This window comes from Bacillus rossius, chromosome 1, assembly GCF_032445375.1.
Source record: "Bacillus rossius redtenbacheri isolate Brsri chromosome 1, Brsri_v3, whole genome shotgun sequence".
NCBI lineage: Eukaryota > Metazoa > Arthropoda > Insecta > Phasmatodea > Bacillidae > Bacillus > Bacillus rossius.
This window is the reverse complement of record NC_086330.1, coordinates 215,034,828-215,054,526: the sequence shown is the minus strand read 5'-3', so window position 1 is coordinate 215,054,526 and position 19,699 is coordinate 215,034,828. Positions and strand designations below refer to the sequence as shown.

The 19,699-nt window shown below is 37.4% G+C and overlaps 1 protein-coding gene across 1 annotated transcript in view; it reads right to left on the bottom strand.

Moving 5' to 3' along the window:
* LOC134527278 (uncharacterized) overlaps nt 1–19,699 on the bottom strand; it is a 466,201-nt gene that overhangs the window by 89,563 nt on the left and 356,939 nt on the right. Inside the window, exon 6 of the mRNA XM_063359815.1 lies at nt 13,330–13,489. Coding sequence (XP_063215885.1) covers nt 13,330–13,489 — 160 coding nt within the window. The remainder of the gene's footprint in view (nt 1–13,329; nt 13,490–19,699) is intronic.

Sequence of the window (19,699 nt, the reverse complement as noted above, 5' to 3'; positions counted from 1 at the left end):
ACCATCATACTTGTTTTATTCTAAACCGCTAGAGTGCAGTCATTATTTATTATTCCTAAGGTGCCCGCGATCTTGGAATTTGGTCACCATATTGAAATCGTGTAATTATTTAGCTAGAGATTCGGGAAAAAAATCCAAAATTCATTAAATAAATCATTCATTAATTTAAATATTGAATTGATGGATTCCTGTCCTCGGTTTGATTCTTGACCAGTGACAGGTGTAACTAAATATTAAATATATTTAATATTTTATTTTCCATTACATTTCGTGGAATTCATTAATCGTTCACTCTACGAAAAACAAATCAAGACAATATACTTGACCATCTTATTAAATACAGAACCGCTATGCCTTACATGAAAGTCTAATTTTTCGATAACCTGAATAACCTATAAATCGTTCATGTACAAAGCCGCACATACAGGCCAAGTGTCTCCGGACCATGAGACCGAGTCATGACAATATCAGACGTATAGGATAGTCATTTCAGGACCGCACAACTTTCTTCGTCTTTAGCTAATTACAGTCAATTAGACAATAGTGAAATTTTTATACATACTAAAGGATCAAGTGACCGTGAAAAATATTTTAGTAACACCAAGCAGTTTTTAACTAGTAAATATTCAGTCACTGCAGATTTTACTACGCGCAATCAACAAAAAGGAAGCACCATCAACGAAAAGGGAGCACATTTGGAAGCACCATCAACGAAAAAGCAGCACATATGGAAGCAACATAAACGAAAAGGCAGCACATTAGGAAGCACCATCAACGAAAAGGCAGCACATTAGGAAGCACCATCAACGATAAAGACAGCACATTTTGGAAGCACCATCAACGATAAAGACAGCACATTTTGGAAGCAACATAACCAAAAAGACAGCACATTTGAAAGCTCAATCATCAAAAAGGAAGCACATTTTGGACGCACCGTTGTACTGCAACATGTTATTTCTTTTGACAGATAAATTATTATTATTTACGATTTATTTATTGTTTGCTCTATGTCTAATATGTTATTTATTTTCAGAAACGGTAATTTATTTTTATGTGTATCTATGAGAAATTGACTCTAGGGACTTTTTCTGGACTATTTGAAATATGTATTGTTGGAACCCCTCTCAGGACTAAATGAACTTTAAGACGGTAAACGGTAAAGTTAACGCCGTTATTTTGTAATGTAAATTATTATTTTAATAATTTTTTATTTAAATTTTACGTGAAATTTTGTAATCCAAGCTATTGTTGCGTGCGGATTTCACGTTTTGTTAAGTCTTTAATGTAACTGATTTTGGTTTTTGGCCAAATCACGGGCCGCCATTTTAAAGTTCAGTTAAGTGGCTTAATTTAAGAAGCTAGTAAGAAAGAGAGTTCTATAATGGCCAGCTAAGAAAACTGAAACTTGTGACGTTGACGGCAATAAATCCTACAATTTAGCTAATGAGCGGTAGGCATCCCGAACCGAGGATGATTAATTATGTATTCTAGGGAGTCTAGAACATAATTTAGGATTTATCTAAAAATATAAATGACCTAGGAGTGTAAAACGTGAGTAATTAAAAGTGCCAAAAATTTGGTACCTCAACATATGCACATCGTCACGTAACTTCCGTTTTCCGTCACATCGCCGCCAAAAACAAATGTAAACATTGATATTTTGAAGTAATTTGACATCTTCTACGATATAAACGATATTTTGATACGAATTTAACTATTTTACACACTATATCATCAACTCAGAGGTCCTACAGATTGAGAGACTCTGAGCTCTACCGACGATATTTCGAACCTTACTAGCCGAGGAAAATTTAATTAAGATCCCTAAAATTATATAGTAAAACTGTGTGATTTCGACGAACCCAAATAAAGACTTTTGTTTAGACTTAAATGTGCGCACCATAACTCCCGATGATTGGAATTCATGTGTGATCTATGATGCCAAGTACCAGTTAGGTTTTGAATATAGTAAGTAATTAAATAAATATAATTAATAAGAGAAAACTTTGAATCCATTTTTCATTTGCAATAAATAATTATATATTTTTATGAGTATTGTGTTATGTCACTTATAATTTTATTTGCCCTAGTGTATGTCCATGTATATTTGTACCTCTATTCAATTAATACCTAACTGTGGCCTACAGAACATCATCACATACCATTGGAGAGCCACATAAATAATATCGATTTTTCTACACAGTCTAACACAGCCCAACGTGTTATGTATGTTTATCTCCATAGAGGTGGGGCCATTCACACAAGTGTATATAGGGTGTGTGTGTGAGAGAAGCAGCCGCACATAACTAATTGGCTACCCTAGTGGTGCCATTTCCTTCAAAACACAAGTAGGAAGAATTTCTGCACAGATCTATTTGAAGGCCTATACACAAGAGTTTCCCCACACCGTCAATCAAAAGGAAGCACGTTCTACAAAACGAAAGCTCAATAACGAAAAGGAGGTACATTCTTACGTACATTCAACTCGGTAGGATGCAATCGTCAACGTTAAGTTCGGATATAATGTCGCCATCAGTATATGAAACCATCAGTTTTTAGTTCCATAAGTCATTGGCTCCAATAGTCATTGGGTCCATCAGTCATTGACTCCAACAGTCTTTTGGCTCTAAAAGTCATTGGCTCCAACAGTCATTGACTCCAACTGCCTTTTGCTTCAACAGCTTCAATGATATTTGGCTAGAATGCTACGAGTCTAAGAGACTATGAGGCCACAAGGCTACGAGTCTTCAAGTTTACGAAACTGCGAGGATACAGGACTACAAGTCTATATGAGTACTTGACCATGAAGCTAAAAATCTACATGGCACCAATTGCGACATCTGTGTTCGGCTGAATTTTCTCTTTGGCTCCATCTGCTCCACCAGCATTATGTTATAACATTACAAGGCTACTTGGTTGCGTAGCTACAAGTCTACAAGGCTCCAATTGACGTATCTGTCTTCGACGGAATTTTCTCTTTTGCTCCAACTGCTGAAACAGCATTATGCTATAAGATTGCAAGACTACTTGGTTACGTAGCTACAGGTCTACTAGGCTCCAATGCATCATGACTATGTGACTACGAACCATGTGGTTACAAGACTGTGCGATTGCAAGTCTACATGTTTACGTGATCGCGATGCTACAAGACTACGAAGCTTCCAGAACACAATGTTACGTGATTACGAGGTTACAGGACTAGAAGCTTCCAAAACACAAGATTACTAGACTGCGAGGCTACAGGACTCTAACTGACTACAATAGCACCATTTATTATTGTGAGAGTAAATTTATCTCATGCAAAATAACCTGTTTAAAGCAGTGTCGATTTTTGTCAACAGATGACACCACATTTTGCTAACAGGTAAATATTATTTAGTTCTTTTATGTAGGATTCGGGATGCTGACTAACTATCGCAAAAGAAGGATGGCTTCGCTAGACACCAAGGAGAAGGAAGTTCGTCTTGCATGTTTGTGCTTCACAGATGTCTCATGGTATATTATTTGACTGAGTATCTGAATAAAATTACCTGTCTTAGCCCCCAAGTTCAATGCAGTTTGTCTCAAAGCATATTATTTGACTGAGTAATGATAATTTATTTTTTGATTTCCACCTGGTAAAAAGAAATGCAAGTTCTGATTTAGTAGCAGAAATTCACGAATTAAATATAACTCCAAATAAAATGTCTTGTCTCATTAGGTAAAAAACCCTTCATCCAGAGAGCGGTTTCACAGAATAGACAAAAGCACTTGAAGAATCCACAGGACAAAACCACCATCATATTAACAAGAATATTCAGGAGCAACCTATTGACAAGAATAATCGGGAGCACACGGAGAAAACCATCTTCATACTAACAAGAATAATCGGGAGCACACGGAGAAAATTATCACACCTTTCTTTGATATCTTAAAATAACAGAAAAAATAATAAATAAAAAAAAATAATAAAAAATTTAAAATGAAAAAAAAATACAAAAATACATAAACAGATTCTTCTAGCATGTGAACTTCTCATTGATGAGCCAAGAGAGACTTATAGTACAAGCCAGAATTTTATGTATTTTTGTAATTATTTTTTCATTTTTTTCGGACATGACGTCATACTAGGTGACGATATGTATACTTTGACATAAGTGGCAGGGTTCAGTCTGCCAGCAGCTACCGTGAGGGTAGTATCGGTCGCCATTCAAATTGTTTTGCCCTCACCGGGTTCGAACCGAGCACTCCTAGCTCCATGTCGTAAGTGTAATTTTTTATATTTTTTTATTAATATTTTATTAATTAAATTTATCTATACATTTTATTTATTTTTCATTAAAATCGAATAATAAATTAAGATTTTCAAGATGACGGCCGTAACGGAAATTGCAACGGGGACATCATAATCCAAGTTGATATATTCCATGATGACGTCAGAGGCTTATCAGAGGCTGTAAACATGGATGCTTAGCCTTTATATGGACATTTCTAGCCTCAGGAATTTTAAGGACTAAAACGGTAAATTTTCCCTTGAAACGGGAATTTTTCCCTCGAAAAGAGAAATTTTTAATTTATCAAAACTTTTGAGATATTTTTGGTGGGATTTAAAAAAAAAATGGAAATTTTGACGTTTTTTGAGGATTTTTGGGCAAATTTTGGACAATTTTGGCAAATTCTGACAAGTTTTGAAGGTCAAAGGTCAAGGTCATGGTCATCCACGATGGCCGCCGTGACGTCACAATCCAAGATGTGGCTCGGCACCAGGCACCACAGCCTGGCGCCTGGCGCCGGACGCCCATTTACATACTACTAACACACAAATTTAAAAATTACTTTTGACACTTTCTATTTGTGAGTCTTACTAGATGTGCTGTTCCACTCTACAGATGTACAGAAAACGAAAAGCAGAAAATTATTCACAAACATTTAAGAAATATGCAATTAAGGAAGGCCTTACTCAAAAGAACACAATAATTGTTTATTACTTTAAATTCTTTATTCAAAACATCCTTACTGCCTTCGAACACAATTACGATATATATGAAAAACTTAAACAAGACTCGCAAAAATTGAGTACAATTAAATTACACGAACCAACGTTTTTTAACACTATCATATTTTATGCACATTAAAAAGTAAATTTATACTTATTATACTGCATTAAAATCATGTTAGGTTTAATCTCAGCCTGTAACCAAATAAAAAAGTGACTCGTTAATAACGCTACACAATGGCCATTTGTACATTTAAATTTAAAAAATGTAAACATAATTGTGGCGGTACATCGCGAAGACATCTACCGCGCTACGCCCACCATGCGGCTATCAGCACCAGCTGTCCCGTCGGTGTTTGTACACCCCTGGGCCAGAGGGCAGCGCGCCCACTCCAGAAGTCCCGTTAGCCCGGATGCCAAGGGGATTATCACCCCTCCTCCGCGCGGGCTAGCAGGCTGGCGAGGAGGAAAGGAGAGACAGTTCCAGTCTGTCTCTTAGCACGAGTAGGCTGTTGTGCACTGTAGACTCATGTAAATTTCTTAGCGCACTCGACGGCGCAAATAAATAGTGTGCAACATAGTCCTATTGTTTATTCTAGCATGGCCTACCTGCCCCTCCCGAATAATCAGTAGCCTCCCGGCTACAATAATTTACAAAATATATCAGTTATAAAAAAATGGCTATATTCAACCTGTAAACAACACGAGAAGTGACTCGTTAATAATCTAACATGAGAACCTTATGTACTTTAACAATAAAACATTTAAACAACAAACCTTACTAAGAATGGAAATGTCCTATATATATGACTAGCTGCCTGACCCGGCTTCGCACGGCTACACTAATGGGAAAAAAATAAGCTACATCTCCCATTTACAGTAATGGTAAATAAAAAAAATTATGTCAAAATTTATTACAATGCTGTATAATGTACCGGAGAAAAATGAATAGCACCGATGGTTTCCCGACTCGTGCACGCAATGTACAACTGATGTACCCATACTTCGCTACGGCAGTCTACAGGCAGATCACTCTTGCGCCGCTCATTATACATGCCCCTCCTTGTGGGTACGCCACTGCCACGCGATGCCCGTTGCCATGGAGACACAGAAGGCATGAACAATGCAAAATCCTGTTCTCATTAGGACAAAAAAAAACACTGTTGCCTGGTTTTAACCACCCATGGGATCTAATTTTCGGAAAATGTCATCAGCGTAACATAATGAACATTACTGTGAAGTTTCAAGTCTGTAAAATATATATACTTGAAAATAAGGGCAATTTTTGATATTTAAAGTACCCGCAAAATTTCAGCGGTGATGAGGACTGCACTAACAATGAAATAGTCGTTGCCATAGAGACGAATGAAGCATCAACAAAGCAACAGCTGTTGCCATTGTGATTTCCTACCAAAATCTGGAAATTTTGATATATTACGCCCCCGAAACTCCCATTGGGATCGGATTTCCGCAGAATCCGTTCTTTCTGAGCGTCTACATCACAAAATGAATAACTATGCAAAATTTCAAGTCAATCAGGTGTATAGTTTTAGAGATCTCTTGATGAGTGAGTCAGTGAGTGGTATTTCGCTTATATATGTACATACACACACACACCTACACACACACACACACACACACACACACACATATATATATATATATATATATATATATATATATATATATATACAAACACACACACAAGTCCTTGTCAGAATTGTAATGGGAGAGGAAAATTATTGATGGTCCGAAAAATGAAAATTAATTAAAAATAATGAAAATAATTCTAGTAAAAGAAAAAAAACAAATTAAACACAGAGAGAGGAAAGAAAACAATTGTTTAGGTTTGCGATTTAAAGTGATAAAAAGTATTGAAATATTAATTGAACTCTTATGAGGGTACTGATTGCTTCGTTGTTAATATCACACGGGTGTTTTTTACTTGTATGGGAAAATTAAGAATGATAAGGCATCTAGTGCGTGGCAACAATTTTAATTGGCAATAAGAAATAAACTTCTAGCGCCTGCGGCATTGTCAACACACACTTCGTACGTGTACTGCATGTTGTATCTAACCCCCTCCAACATATTTGATTCTAAATTGGACTTTTAGTAAGGATCCCTGATGTTATTGATAGTATTATATAGCCTATAGCCTTCCTCGATAAATGTACTATCCAACACTGAAAGAATTTTTTAAATCGGACCAGTGGTTCCTGAGATTAGCGCGTTCAAACAAACAAACAAACTCTTCAGCTTTATAATATTAGTGTAGATGAAGGTATTCAATTAAATAGCACACTGTCCTTTAGCAACAGTCTTCAATGGGAGGGGAAAACAGCGTTACTTGGCCAAAACAAAAATTTAAGAGTCCTCGTTCTTAGTCGTTATTTGGGAATTACTTTCAAAAAAATTTTACATACAGTGCACGTGTAAATAATCCATTACACACTGCATGCAGGCAGGTTGTCATATAGGAGCGCCGAACAGTTGACAGTTGTCACGAAATCTGTAACACTCCTCTCTCAAACTTTTGCTTGCATGATGTGTAGGGAAGGAAAGAAGGCACCCCGAACGGAGAACCAACGGTTATTTTGCAACATGCTCAACATGGTGTTACTCTCACGCTGGCCTCTGAAACGCTCTCTCACACACGCCCAAACACGGGCGCGCACATTTATTGTGGCTTGTATGTCGCACAATGCCAGAAAATAACATACACATATTCATCACCATGTGCACAGTCGTATTAAACATTATTATCCACGAAATATTGCCCGTCTACTCCGCATCGCTCTCGGCCCCAACACAGTCTCTGGCCGAGTCCGGTTACACACTCTTCCCTTTCGCAACGACGACCTTATCGACTCCTCCTCGCTAGCCTCCCTAGCAGTGGCGCAGTCAACTTCCTTCTCCAGGGCACTTGGTGGCTTATTTATTTATTCATATAGTTGTTTAAACCATTAAATCGTTTCATGAAGAAAGGGGAAGAATTTGTGTGGGTGGATATACAAGAGAAGGCTTTTGTGGGTCCTATAAGTACCATCTTAGATACACCTATATTAGCATTACTTAACTTAGGTAAAATGTTTTTGAGCAAGTTGATACAATCTGTACAGCAATTGGAGTTTTGTAACAAGATCAAGGACAAGGAAATTTACCTATAAAATATGCCAGCCAGGCAGGATCGAAAGCCGAGATGGGGTACAGAAATTTTGAAAAATAGGCTCTGGCCTGTGTATATGGTGTTGGTAATTTTGAATTTTATCTAGATTTTCTCATTCGATTTAGTAACTGACATCCAAGCATTCACCACCTACCAAATCAGTATGTGGTTAATGAGGCTTACCCTTTTAGGTTCTGTTCCGCCAATTAGCATTTTTCGGCACAATTTTAAATTTGAATTTGTGAAAAATAATTTTGTCAGTCATTTTGGCAGCAAAAAAATCTTAAACTGTTTCCGCCTCCTGTACACTCACATTTAATCTTTGTCAGGCTAGTTCCCCAATCCCTTTCCAGCGCTGTATCTAATTTTTGCCAACCATCTAATAATCCAGAAAGTACCCTCGTCTTCTTCTCGCTTTGATGCACGGCCGTAGCTTGTAATTCTCCTCCGAGCCATGATATGAAGTGCTATGTCCTGCAAACCATCAAAATATTGACAAGAATATTCGGGAATACATAAAACCATCAAAATATTGACAAGAATAATCGGGAGCACAAGGAGAAAACCGACAAACATATTTCTTTGATATCAAGAAATCAAAAAAAAAAATTCAAAATATCAATAACAAATAATAATAAATATATATAAAATTACAAAAACCGCTTCTGACAGATTGTGACCTTTTCATTTTCTGAACAAGAATAGAGTTATAGCACAAGCCAGAATTTTTTGTAATTTTTTTTATCTATTTATTATTTTTTTAAATTGATATTTTAATTTTTTTTTTGTGATTTCTTGATATCAAAGAAATGTGTTTGTCAGTTTTCTCCTTGTGCTTCCGATTATTCTTGTCAATATTTTAATGGTTTTCTCCATGTACTCCCAAATATTCTTGTCAATAGTTTGATGGTTTTCTCCGTGTGCTCCTGGTTGCTTCTGAAAAACCGATCGAAGCATAAAGAATTTTTTACTTAATGATTCATGTAATTTTATTCAGAGCTAAATTCAATTTAATGAATTCATTCTACTTAATCTTCACTTGTAATATTTTTTATCAGGTGGAATTCAATCGAAGATACCATTACTCAGTCATATATAATAATAAGTTCTGAGACATCTGAGAATCACTAATAAGCAATACGAACTCCTTTCTCCTTGGTGCTTAGTGAAGCCATCCTTCTTTTGCGATCGTTAGTGAGCATCCTGCATCCCACATAAAATAACTAAATAATATTTACCTGTAAGCAGCATGTGGTGTCATCTGTTGCCAAGAATCGACACTACTTTAAACAGATTATTTTGCATGGAATAAATTAACTCTCACAACTGAATGGTGCTATTGAAGTCAGTTAGAGCCAAGTAGTCTCGAAGCCACGTAGCCTCGTGTCCTGGAAGCTTCGTAGCTCTGTAGCCTCGCAGTCTCGTAAACTTGTAGTCACGTAGTCTCGTAACCTCATGGCTCGTAGTCGTGTAGACATGATGCCTTGGAGCCTCGTAGACTTGTTGCTACGTAACCAAATAACTTTGTAATATTATAACATAATGCTGTTGGAGCAGCTGGAACAAAAGAGAAAATTCCGTTGAAGACATGCGCCAATTGGAGCCTTATAGACTTGTAGCTACGTAACCAAGTAGCCTTGTAATGTTATAACATAATGCTGTTGGAGCAGTTGGAGTCAAAGAGAAAATTCAGCCGAAAACAGATGCAGCAATTGGAGCCTTGTAGACTTGTAGCTTCGTAGTCAAGTACTCATGTAGACTTGTAGTCCTGTATCCTCGCAGTATCGTAACCTTGTGTTCTATAGAAGCTTCATAGCTCTGTAGCCTCACAGTCTCGTAAACATGTAGACTCGTAGTCATGTAGTTTCATAACCTCATGGCTTTAGTCGCGTAGTCATGGTGTCTTGGGGCCTCGTAGACTTGCAGCTATGTAACCAAGTAGCCTCGTAGGCTTGTAGCTACGTAACCAAGTAGCCTTGTTATATTTTAACATAATGTTGCTGGAGCAGTTGGAGCTTTGTAGACTCGTAGGCAGTTGAACAAGTCTTGTAGACTAGTAGAATTGAAGCTTTGTAGCCAAGTGGTCTTAAAGCCATGTAGCTCGCAGTCATTTGGAGCCTAGTAGACTTGTATCCATGTAGCTTCATAGCCATGTAGTTTCGTAGCCACGCAGCCTTTTAGCCATGCAGTCTCACAGCCATGTATAACTCGTAACCTGCTAGATCCTTGTAGACTCATAGCCTTGTAACCTCATATCCTCTTAGACTCGTAGCATTCTAGCCAATTATCATTGGAGCTGTTGAAGCAAAAGGCAGTTGGAGCCAATGACTGTTGGAGACAATGACTTTTCGAGCCAAAAACTGTTGGATCCTATGACTTTTGGAACTAAAAACTGTTGGATTCATGGACTGTTGGAGACATTATATCCTAACTTATCATTGACGATCACATCCTACCGAGTTGAATGAACGAGAGAATGCACCTCCTTTTCGTTAAATGAAAATTCGTTTTGTAGAATTTCCGTCCAAACGTGCTTCGTTTTCATTAAATGATTGTCCTGCGCAAACGATGCGTAGTCATTGTGTGTACATTGCGTATATTGCATATATTGCGTACATTACGTGTACTTTGCGTGTATTGTGCGTCAATTGTGAGAACATTATGTGTTCGTTCCGTTTACTGTGTGTACTGTTTTCATTTCGTTTCCTGTGTGTACTGTGTGTACATTCCGTTTTCCTGTGTGTTCATGGTCTATATATGTCTGACATTGTTCAATACCCGGTCTGCGGTCCGAAGACGCTTGGTGTATATGTATGTATGGCTTTGTACATGCACATTTTAAAGGTTATTCTAAGTATCAAAAACTAGACTTTCATGTTAGGCTTATCGATAACATATTTAATTCGTTGGTCAGGTATATTGTCTTGAGTTGTTTTTGTAGAGGTAATGATTAATAAACTCTGTGAAAGGTAGTGGAAACCAAAATATAAAATTTATTTAATATTTAGTTACACTTGTCACCGTTCAAGTATCGAACCAAGGACAGCAACTGATCGAATCACTTTGTAAATTGATTGTTAAGGTTTTTGGTGAATTCTGGATTTTTCCCGCATTTCTAGTTAAATAATTACACGATTACAAGATGGCACCCAAATTTCAAGAAGGCGGGGAATCTCAGTAATAATAAATGATTACTGCACTCTAGATGGTTAGAATAAAACTAGCATGATGGTAATGTACTCTATAAGACGAGTACACAAACAAGATGGTGTCCTCCAGCAGACGAAAACAAGATGGTGGCAATGTCCTCTAGCAGGTGGTAGCTCCTGGTAGCATGCACTGAACATAAAATGTCGTATCTATGATGGTCGTCTATTCAAAGTCAAATTTCAAGGTCAAGGTCAAATTTCAAGGTCAAGTTCAAATTTCAAGGTAAATGTCAAAGTTCAAGGTCAAGGTCAAAGTCAAAGTTCAAGTCCAATGTCAAAGTTCAAGGTCAAGATCAAAAGTCAAGTTCAAGGTTCAAGGTCAAAGTTCAAGGTCGAGGTCAGTGGAGGAAAGAACTGTCGTTTTTTTATTTTTTGCTGTTACAAGTTTCGAACCAAGAATGGGAATCGATATAATCAATCAGTATTCTAATAAGTTAATTTTTAGGTGAATTTTGAACTTTATTCATTAAAAGCCGATAATAAATAAATATTTTCAAGATGGCGTCCATAACGATAATTTATACAGTGGTGAAATAATTCAAAATGTCAGGTGTGGCGTAAGACATTTTTAATGAGAATTTTTTGAAATAAATTAATAAATTACTGGTTTACTTGCGCCGGGAATCAAACTTAGGACCGAAATCGTTTAAATAAATTAACATTTGGAGTATGCGATTTTTAAAATATTTTTTTGGAATTTTTTCGGAATTTCTAGCATTGAAATTACGGATTTTCAATATGGCAGTCGTAACGAAACATGCAACATTAATAGGATCCAATATGGCGGTCGTAACATAAAGTGTAAAGATGACATCGTACTCAACCAAGATGGCGGGCGTGAAAACATGCAACATTTATAAAATCCAAGATGGCGACCGTAACGATGAGTGAAACAGTGGTTTTTAAGTAATATATTATTAAATTTTTATTAATAATTTTTTAATGATTTTTAAAAATTTTCCCAATTTTCTAAAATCAAAATTACGGATTTTCAAGATGGCGGACATGACGTTATACTAGGTTACGATATATACACATTGACATAAGTGGTGGGGGGAGTCAGTCTGCCAGCAGCTTCCTTGGAGAAAGGATCAGTACCATTTTTTTGCACTCGTCGGGTTTGAACCGAGGACTCGTAAAAGTAAGTTTTATTAAAATGTTTATTAAAATTTTATTATTTTAATTTTTTATTAATTTTAAAATTTTTTCTTTAAAATGGATAGTAAATAAATATTTTCAAGATGGCGGCCATTACGGAAATTGCAACGGTGACGTCATAGTCCTAGATGACGTTAGCGGCTTAGAGCAGCTAGCTCTTAGGACTTTTAAGCCGCTTTTAGGAATTTGTGTTCTTTCTAAGGCAAAAGTATTTTGGGTTTTTTCGAAATCCTAATTTTTGAATTTTTGTGGAAGAAAACGAGACATTTTTCCACAAAACGGGAATTTTTGAGTCATTTTGAGTCATTTTTGAGGAATTTTGAGGAATTTTTGTGTCAAAATGGCCGCCGTGACGTCATCGGAGATGTAGATTCCAAGGCGGAAGCCGCCACAATACACCAGCGCCTGGCACCTGTGCCCGCACCGGCTATCCTATACTACTAAAATGTATCCTTATTTTAAACTTTACTTTGCGATGTAATAATACATCACTCTGGTTCATAAATAAGTGCCTTAATATTGCTTAAAATTGTTTAGATGGATGTAAAACAGCACCAACAAAAATATGTTGAATAAGGACCAAGAGATGGACTAATAGTGGGTGTTTGAAAACAGAAGCAGCAAGTAACAGGGGATATAGGAAGTCAGGAAATAATTGTTACCTATGAGCAGCAGGTGCACCTTTTTATGGTTGACGGAATAGAGAAGGAATAGGGTATATAGCAAGGCAGGAAATGTTGTTACCTATTAGCAGGCGCACGTGGGAATATATAAGTCGTAAGGAGTAGACTTTATAGCAGGGCAAGTGGTGGTGTTACCTATGAGCAGCAGGCGCACATGGTTGATGACACCAGCAAGATGCTGACAGACGCGTGCGCGCTCTTCCTCAGTCCAGTGAGCAGTCGGCTGTGTCACGCCAGCCTGGTGCTTGGCCCAGCTTAGCACAGCACGCCACACATCCTCCTCCTCCAGGGACAACTGCCAACATCATGCCCGTTCATCATTTTTCACCTGGCCACAATAGCTTACAGCCTCAGTCCATGCCTCACTATGTCACGGTACTCATGAAGCGGTGAAGTTGTTCCTGACATTAAATGTGGAATGAGCAAAAAGATCTAATTTAGCTTTCTTGTACCTGCCTATGTCACATATTGCCACACAACTATTTTTATAAACAAATATACAAGTTTATTTGTGCTTTGCTGAAATTTTTCATTCTTGATCGACAAAACAATAGGTATGTCAATGTCTTCAAAACATTTCTAAAAAAAAAAAAAAACCTCTATTCGTCTTTAAAATGGCATTTTTTAACTTCTTGAATAAATTTGCACAACATACATCCACAATACCATGAATATTGCAGCTTTTATCTGATTTAGAAAAAAAAAAGGAATACCACTGTCTACATGAAATTTTGCGTAAAACATTCAATTCCCTTTTTCTACTTATAGCTTTATTTATAGTGACCTTTAAAATTAGAGATTTTAATTTTAATTTACTAATTTTAATAACCTGGGGAATACTATTTTGTTGTTTGCAAATGTTTTTATAAAGATTGAATATCTAGACATAAAGAAATGACGTGGCCAGGAGACACACGATGAGGAAACACGCGATCAGCGGGGAACAGTTTTCAAGGCCATCAGGAGCGGGTGTCGAGGTAGGAATGTTTGCTAGCAATAGCATAACACAAGCTGCTACAAGTACAGTATCTTTGCCACGCACTTCTCGCAGCAGGCGGCCTCGAAGAGAGCTGTAGTGTACTGAATTAGCAGGTCAGTTGAGCAGAAATATATAGCAGAGAGTAATGTAGCAAGCGATAGACAAGATTAGGAAGGAATGGAGAAAACTGACGGCAAATTAGCGACGAAGAATAATCGATATCGACACACGTGCGTTGTTTTGGTTAACAAAAATAAACTCGGTCAGGTTGAGCTTCTTAAGCCAGGGAAATTAGTCAGTCAGAGTTATTCTGTGAAAAGCCAAGCTAATTTGTTGCCAGGAGCGACTATCAGTGAGCACCCCGTCGCGTCGTAATGGTTCAACGATAGCAGCACGATATACAGGCAATAGGCCAAATGTAGGACATAGCCGTATCAAAGGAGGAAAATCTTCTCCTCTGAAAACATCCCCACCATGAAATCACTGTCGCACTGTATCGTAACTTTGTAAACTGTTAAAGTTTGGTAAATAATTTAAAAATAAATCAATACATAATTTAAAATTATTTTGCTAATTATTTAAGTGAAAATTAACACAATGTTACCTAAGATAACAATATATACAATTAACTAAAGTTGATTGTAAACTCACATACAGTTTTAACTTCTTTCTTGAAAAGGTAAAATAAGAGTGGCGTAGAAACTGTTCCCCATTACTCTGATATACACATAGGGCCTTAGAGATATCATGAATAATTAAAAGAGAAATTATCCCGGTAGATTCACTTCTATTCTCCTTCCCTATCACCCCTCATAATCATATTGTTATAACCTTCATCATTTTCACTTCCCCTCTCACCCGTATTTCTGGTCGATGGTGTAACAATATTTTTGTATTTCAGGATGAAATTTTGCACACTAAAATTTCTGACTACATATTATTCCACAAAAAAAAAAAAAAAAAACGCAGGAACGAATGAACCAAGTATTTTGTTGATGAAATACATGGTGGTTTGAAGATGGTCTGTTGGTGATAGTTGATTGCAGTCTGTGGGAGTAGCAGGCAGTGAGAGCATATTATGTCGGAATGGGAAGTACCGGATGTGTGGGGAGTTGGTTGGGAGAACGAGCGATTGCGACGAGATGAGTCTACAATTTATGATTACGACTGTGGTCGTGTTTAGCAACACAATAATGTCATACTGACAGCATTGAATATGTCTAGCTTTGCACCTTGTAATTAAGACTAAGACATTCCTCATCCTATTTAGAGTCTTTAGGTCTTTTATTACGCAGTTTTGTCTGGCACATAACATTTTTATTAGTTCAGAATATTTGGAAAAAATTAAATCTGGTGTTGAAATTAATATGAATCTTCCAGAAACATAAATTGTATAACGTTATTACTCATTCATTATTTGTTAACAAATGTTTGCTACATGCTTTGACAATCATTTTTTTATTTAGTGATTTTATTGGTTTGTATTTTGATTTTAAATAAATTTGTAACGATCATGTGCAGCTAGGAAGACTACAAATGTGCGCCAATAGCCCTCCCTTCCCCTCTTCCAAAAGGCTACTCCTTTACATGTTTGACATCATACATGTTTTTTAGGGTTTATTTAGCTGATTCCCCTTTCATGCAACTGAGCAGGCGCAATAGCAACTCCGTAGGGCATAAATGCTGATGTTCCCTGGCAAGAGGCCCTCGCTTCTTTATAAATTTTCGTACATATATCTAGTCCTCCTGGGTTATCATCAATAGTTCTCTGCAACGCACACATCCGTGCATAAGCGATATGAAAGTACAGTGTGAATAGTGTGGTTGGTATGGTTGGTATGGTTGGTACAAAGTGGCCGTGCCTGTAAATGTAACTTTTACCTTTTAAAGTAACGATTTATTACTTACTTTTTCGGCCCGCCAAATTGAAATTTTTGGCATACTAGTTCTCTGCATTCAGGTGAGGTTTGCTGTATTTGCCGAAAGTCATTGGCGTGCATCGGCATTATGCATACCTGTGAATACTTTTGCTATGATCTCATTACTAGCATTTTATGCTCAATCATTGATCACATAAATTTAGCTTACAATCTGTTGCATTGGAGGTATTTAAGGTATTATGAATATTGCTTGGACCTTAATTGCTATAGTGACTAGTTAGATATGTATGTTGTACTGGCATTTTCCTTTTGAACGCCTACAAAGCACATAACATAAAATTTGCCAGTTTTTATTTGGACCACATTACTCTAAATCTTTTTATGGTTGGTTCGCTAATTTTTTAAAATTAATTGTTGGAATATTATTATTAAATGATCTTACAAATTTTGTCAAATATAATGTTGCATAAGAGTTTAAGCACTTAATGATTAACAATAATGAATGTTGAGTATTCTCGTAATTTGTTACTTGTAAGAAGTTTTTGCAAGAGTATTTTAATTTACCCATCCGATTTAACATATATTTTAAACTATCATATCAATTAATTTTCAGTTGGTACTTGGATCATTTAGTTGCATGTGTGTTTACAGTTTATGTGATAATACCCATTTCTATGATGGAGTTGAGTTGGCAGCTTGGGTCTTCTCGATTTTTATGCCAGATTCATTGAGAACTTTTCTGATCTCGCTTCTCCATTAAATAAGCTGAAGCGAAAGAATCCACACATTGAATGGGTTGAGTCTCAGGCAACCACATTTCAGAGTCTTAAGAGCAAGCTATCCTACCTTCCAGTACTCATCCTGCCGGATTTCGAGAGCCAGTTTGCACTCCGAGTGGATGCTTCGTCCAAAGCTTTGGGACCGGTGCTCGGACACATGGAGCGAGGGAAGACAAGGCCAGTATCTTCCGTCAGCCGTACTCTCTCGGACTCGGAGTGCAATTTTGGGAGCTTATTAGAACGAGGCTCTTGCTTATGTATACGGGATTGAGAAGTTACACTCGTATTTCTACTGTGCCAAATTCAATATTTTTTTAGGATAACCAGGAACTGACTAATTAATAAAAAACCATTCACACCAACTGTGTAAGCTGGGACGATGGTTGCTTCAGCTTTCTCAATTCAGGTTTGAGGTGCACCTTGTCAGGGGTTCTGACAACATTTTGGCAGATGTACTTTCGCGCCTAAATAATGTTGAGGAATTTTAGGTACTCAGTTGTATATAGTGGCGAGTGGATACGATGTCAGCTTTGCGAATATTCCAGGAATCATTTGTTGTACGGAAAAATGTGGTGTGGCATGAAAGGTATTTGTTCATCTTGCATTTAGACCAATGATCCTTAAATACATTCAAGCATCTGTGTATGGGTGATTTCTCGAAGTGAACAAGACAATTAAGAGGATTGCTCACTCTCGCAGCCTATGTAAAGGAGTACGTCAAACATTTCATGGGTTGTCAGAAGTGTAAGCCTCCCAGACTGACAAATTTTGTCTTCTATGTGGTAGACCTGTTTCAAGCTCTATGGCATTCTATCCTCACACACACACACATAATTATATATACACACACACACATAATTATATATACACACACACACACATATATATATATTTATAGGTTTCTTAGGCAATTGTGCATTACACCTGCTTTGTGATAGTTTTGTATATAAATACGAAGTTTGTCTTCCCTCTCCCTCTTAGGAACATGAAAGCTCCCACGATCATCAAAGCTCTCGCAGATTCGGTATGGAAATTATTTGTGTCGTCCTTTTTCATGTTATCTGATAATGCCAGATATTTACAGTCCACAACCTACACGATTTCATGTTTCGAGTGGGTCTTTAGTTCCCCATAATTTTTCATGGGCAGCATGTACGAGAGGTTTAATAAAAATCTGAAAGCCTGTCTAACCATTTTTTACAACCAATACCATGCTAAGTGGGATGAATACGAGGACCTCAACAATTTGAGGTTTCCTGCCGAGTGTTCTCTGATTTGGCTAGACATCTGACTTACCCTCTGCTAAATGAGTGGGGAATTCATTCTCCTCTTTTTCTTGGGGATGAGGTGGCGGATAATTTAAAGAAGGCCCAGGAGATTGTGACAAAGCGACACGACAGCAGCTGTGTGGTACACAGGTTTCATGTTGGAGACCACATGCTTTTTAAGAACATGTTACCATCAGCTATAGATGGAATCAGAAGCAAGTTTATAGAAAAATATACTAGTCCCTTTGTAATTTATGGAATGCTGGGAAAGAAAACTGCTCTGCAGCTTCACCATTAGAATAGTAAGGTATTTATGAAAATGCCATGTCTCACAATTGTAAGCGTTTGTGGAGTGAGGTAATGTTACAAGTAGTCCTGGACTACTTCCTTGTAATATGATATTGCTGTGTTGTAGTGTAGCATTCTGTAACTTGAATTGTGTCCTAATGGTCTCGAAATGGTTACTTGGCTGTATGATGTTTTGAATTTTATGCCAATTCTATGATATGTTATGATTGTTGTCTGAGTATTGCCTAATTTTAAGTAACTTTCATTGGAGTTACAATCATTCTTTAGTATAATAATACTATATTAATATGGTGTAATTTTATAATAATCCAAAGCCAGCATTAATATGTATGTTCTGTGTATCAATGAATTTTACCACTGAGTTCTTGATACTACAGGATGTGGGGTTGTGTATGTTACATATGTAAAAGGGGGGGGGGGGGGGTTATCAGTGCGAGAGAGTGCTCTCCTGTATGACTTTTCCTGTGGTTTTCTCCATCTTTTCATCCACACCCATGTTTCATACTTTGCATCAGAGCTGTTGGATTGTGGCCTTTGAAAGAAGATGGAGTGGAAGACTTAGAGTAATCGGCGTCATCTCCGATGGCTCGACTGCCTGTTCCCCTCTGGTCAGCCTGCTTGCCTGCTCTCTCACCGCTGGGATGGCGAGAGAGAGGTGATGCCTAATGATTCGCCTGATGGTCGTTGGTTTGTGCTCTTGGAAAGACCCCTCCTTCGTATCACCGCGGTGGTGTGGTTGGATGTTCTATTCGGCAGCGAAACCATTTTCTTCAGAGCTGAGTCAGTCTCTTCATTTTGTGACTCAGCTCGAATGGAATGTTATCTTCTGGCCGGACTCTTCCAGATTCTTTCTCTGCACAAATCTATTCAGGTTGGTTCTTCTGCGTTTTCTTACCAAGTATGCCTTGTGTGTCAATATAAGGAAGGATTTTCAGGTGAATAAAGTAGTGCTGTAAATCGAAGAAAACTGCATTGTTTTCTTTACTGGAAAATGTGCCTTCGCACGTAAATATGAAGTTCCTGCCACTCTTTGCCCTATTGTAATGATATATCTGCATGTATTATTGATTGGAGGACATTTCGGTGGTGAGAAAACAATCAGTTGAATTTGAGCATATCTGGAGTGGCCATAATTGCATACAGATGAATGTTATTTTGTATGTTCCTGTACTGACAGTAATAGTCTCGGCCCCTGCATAGTGCCAAGTTATGCCGGTTGTATGACTCTGACCTATTACCGTTGCCCTATGGCATGGAATCCACATAAACATCTTTGGCCCGCTTCCATGG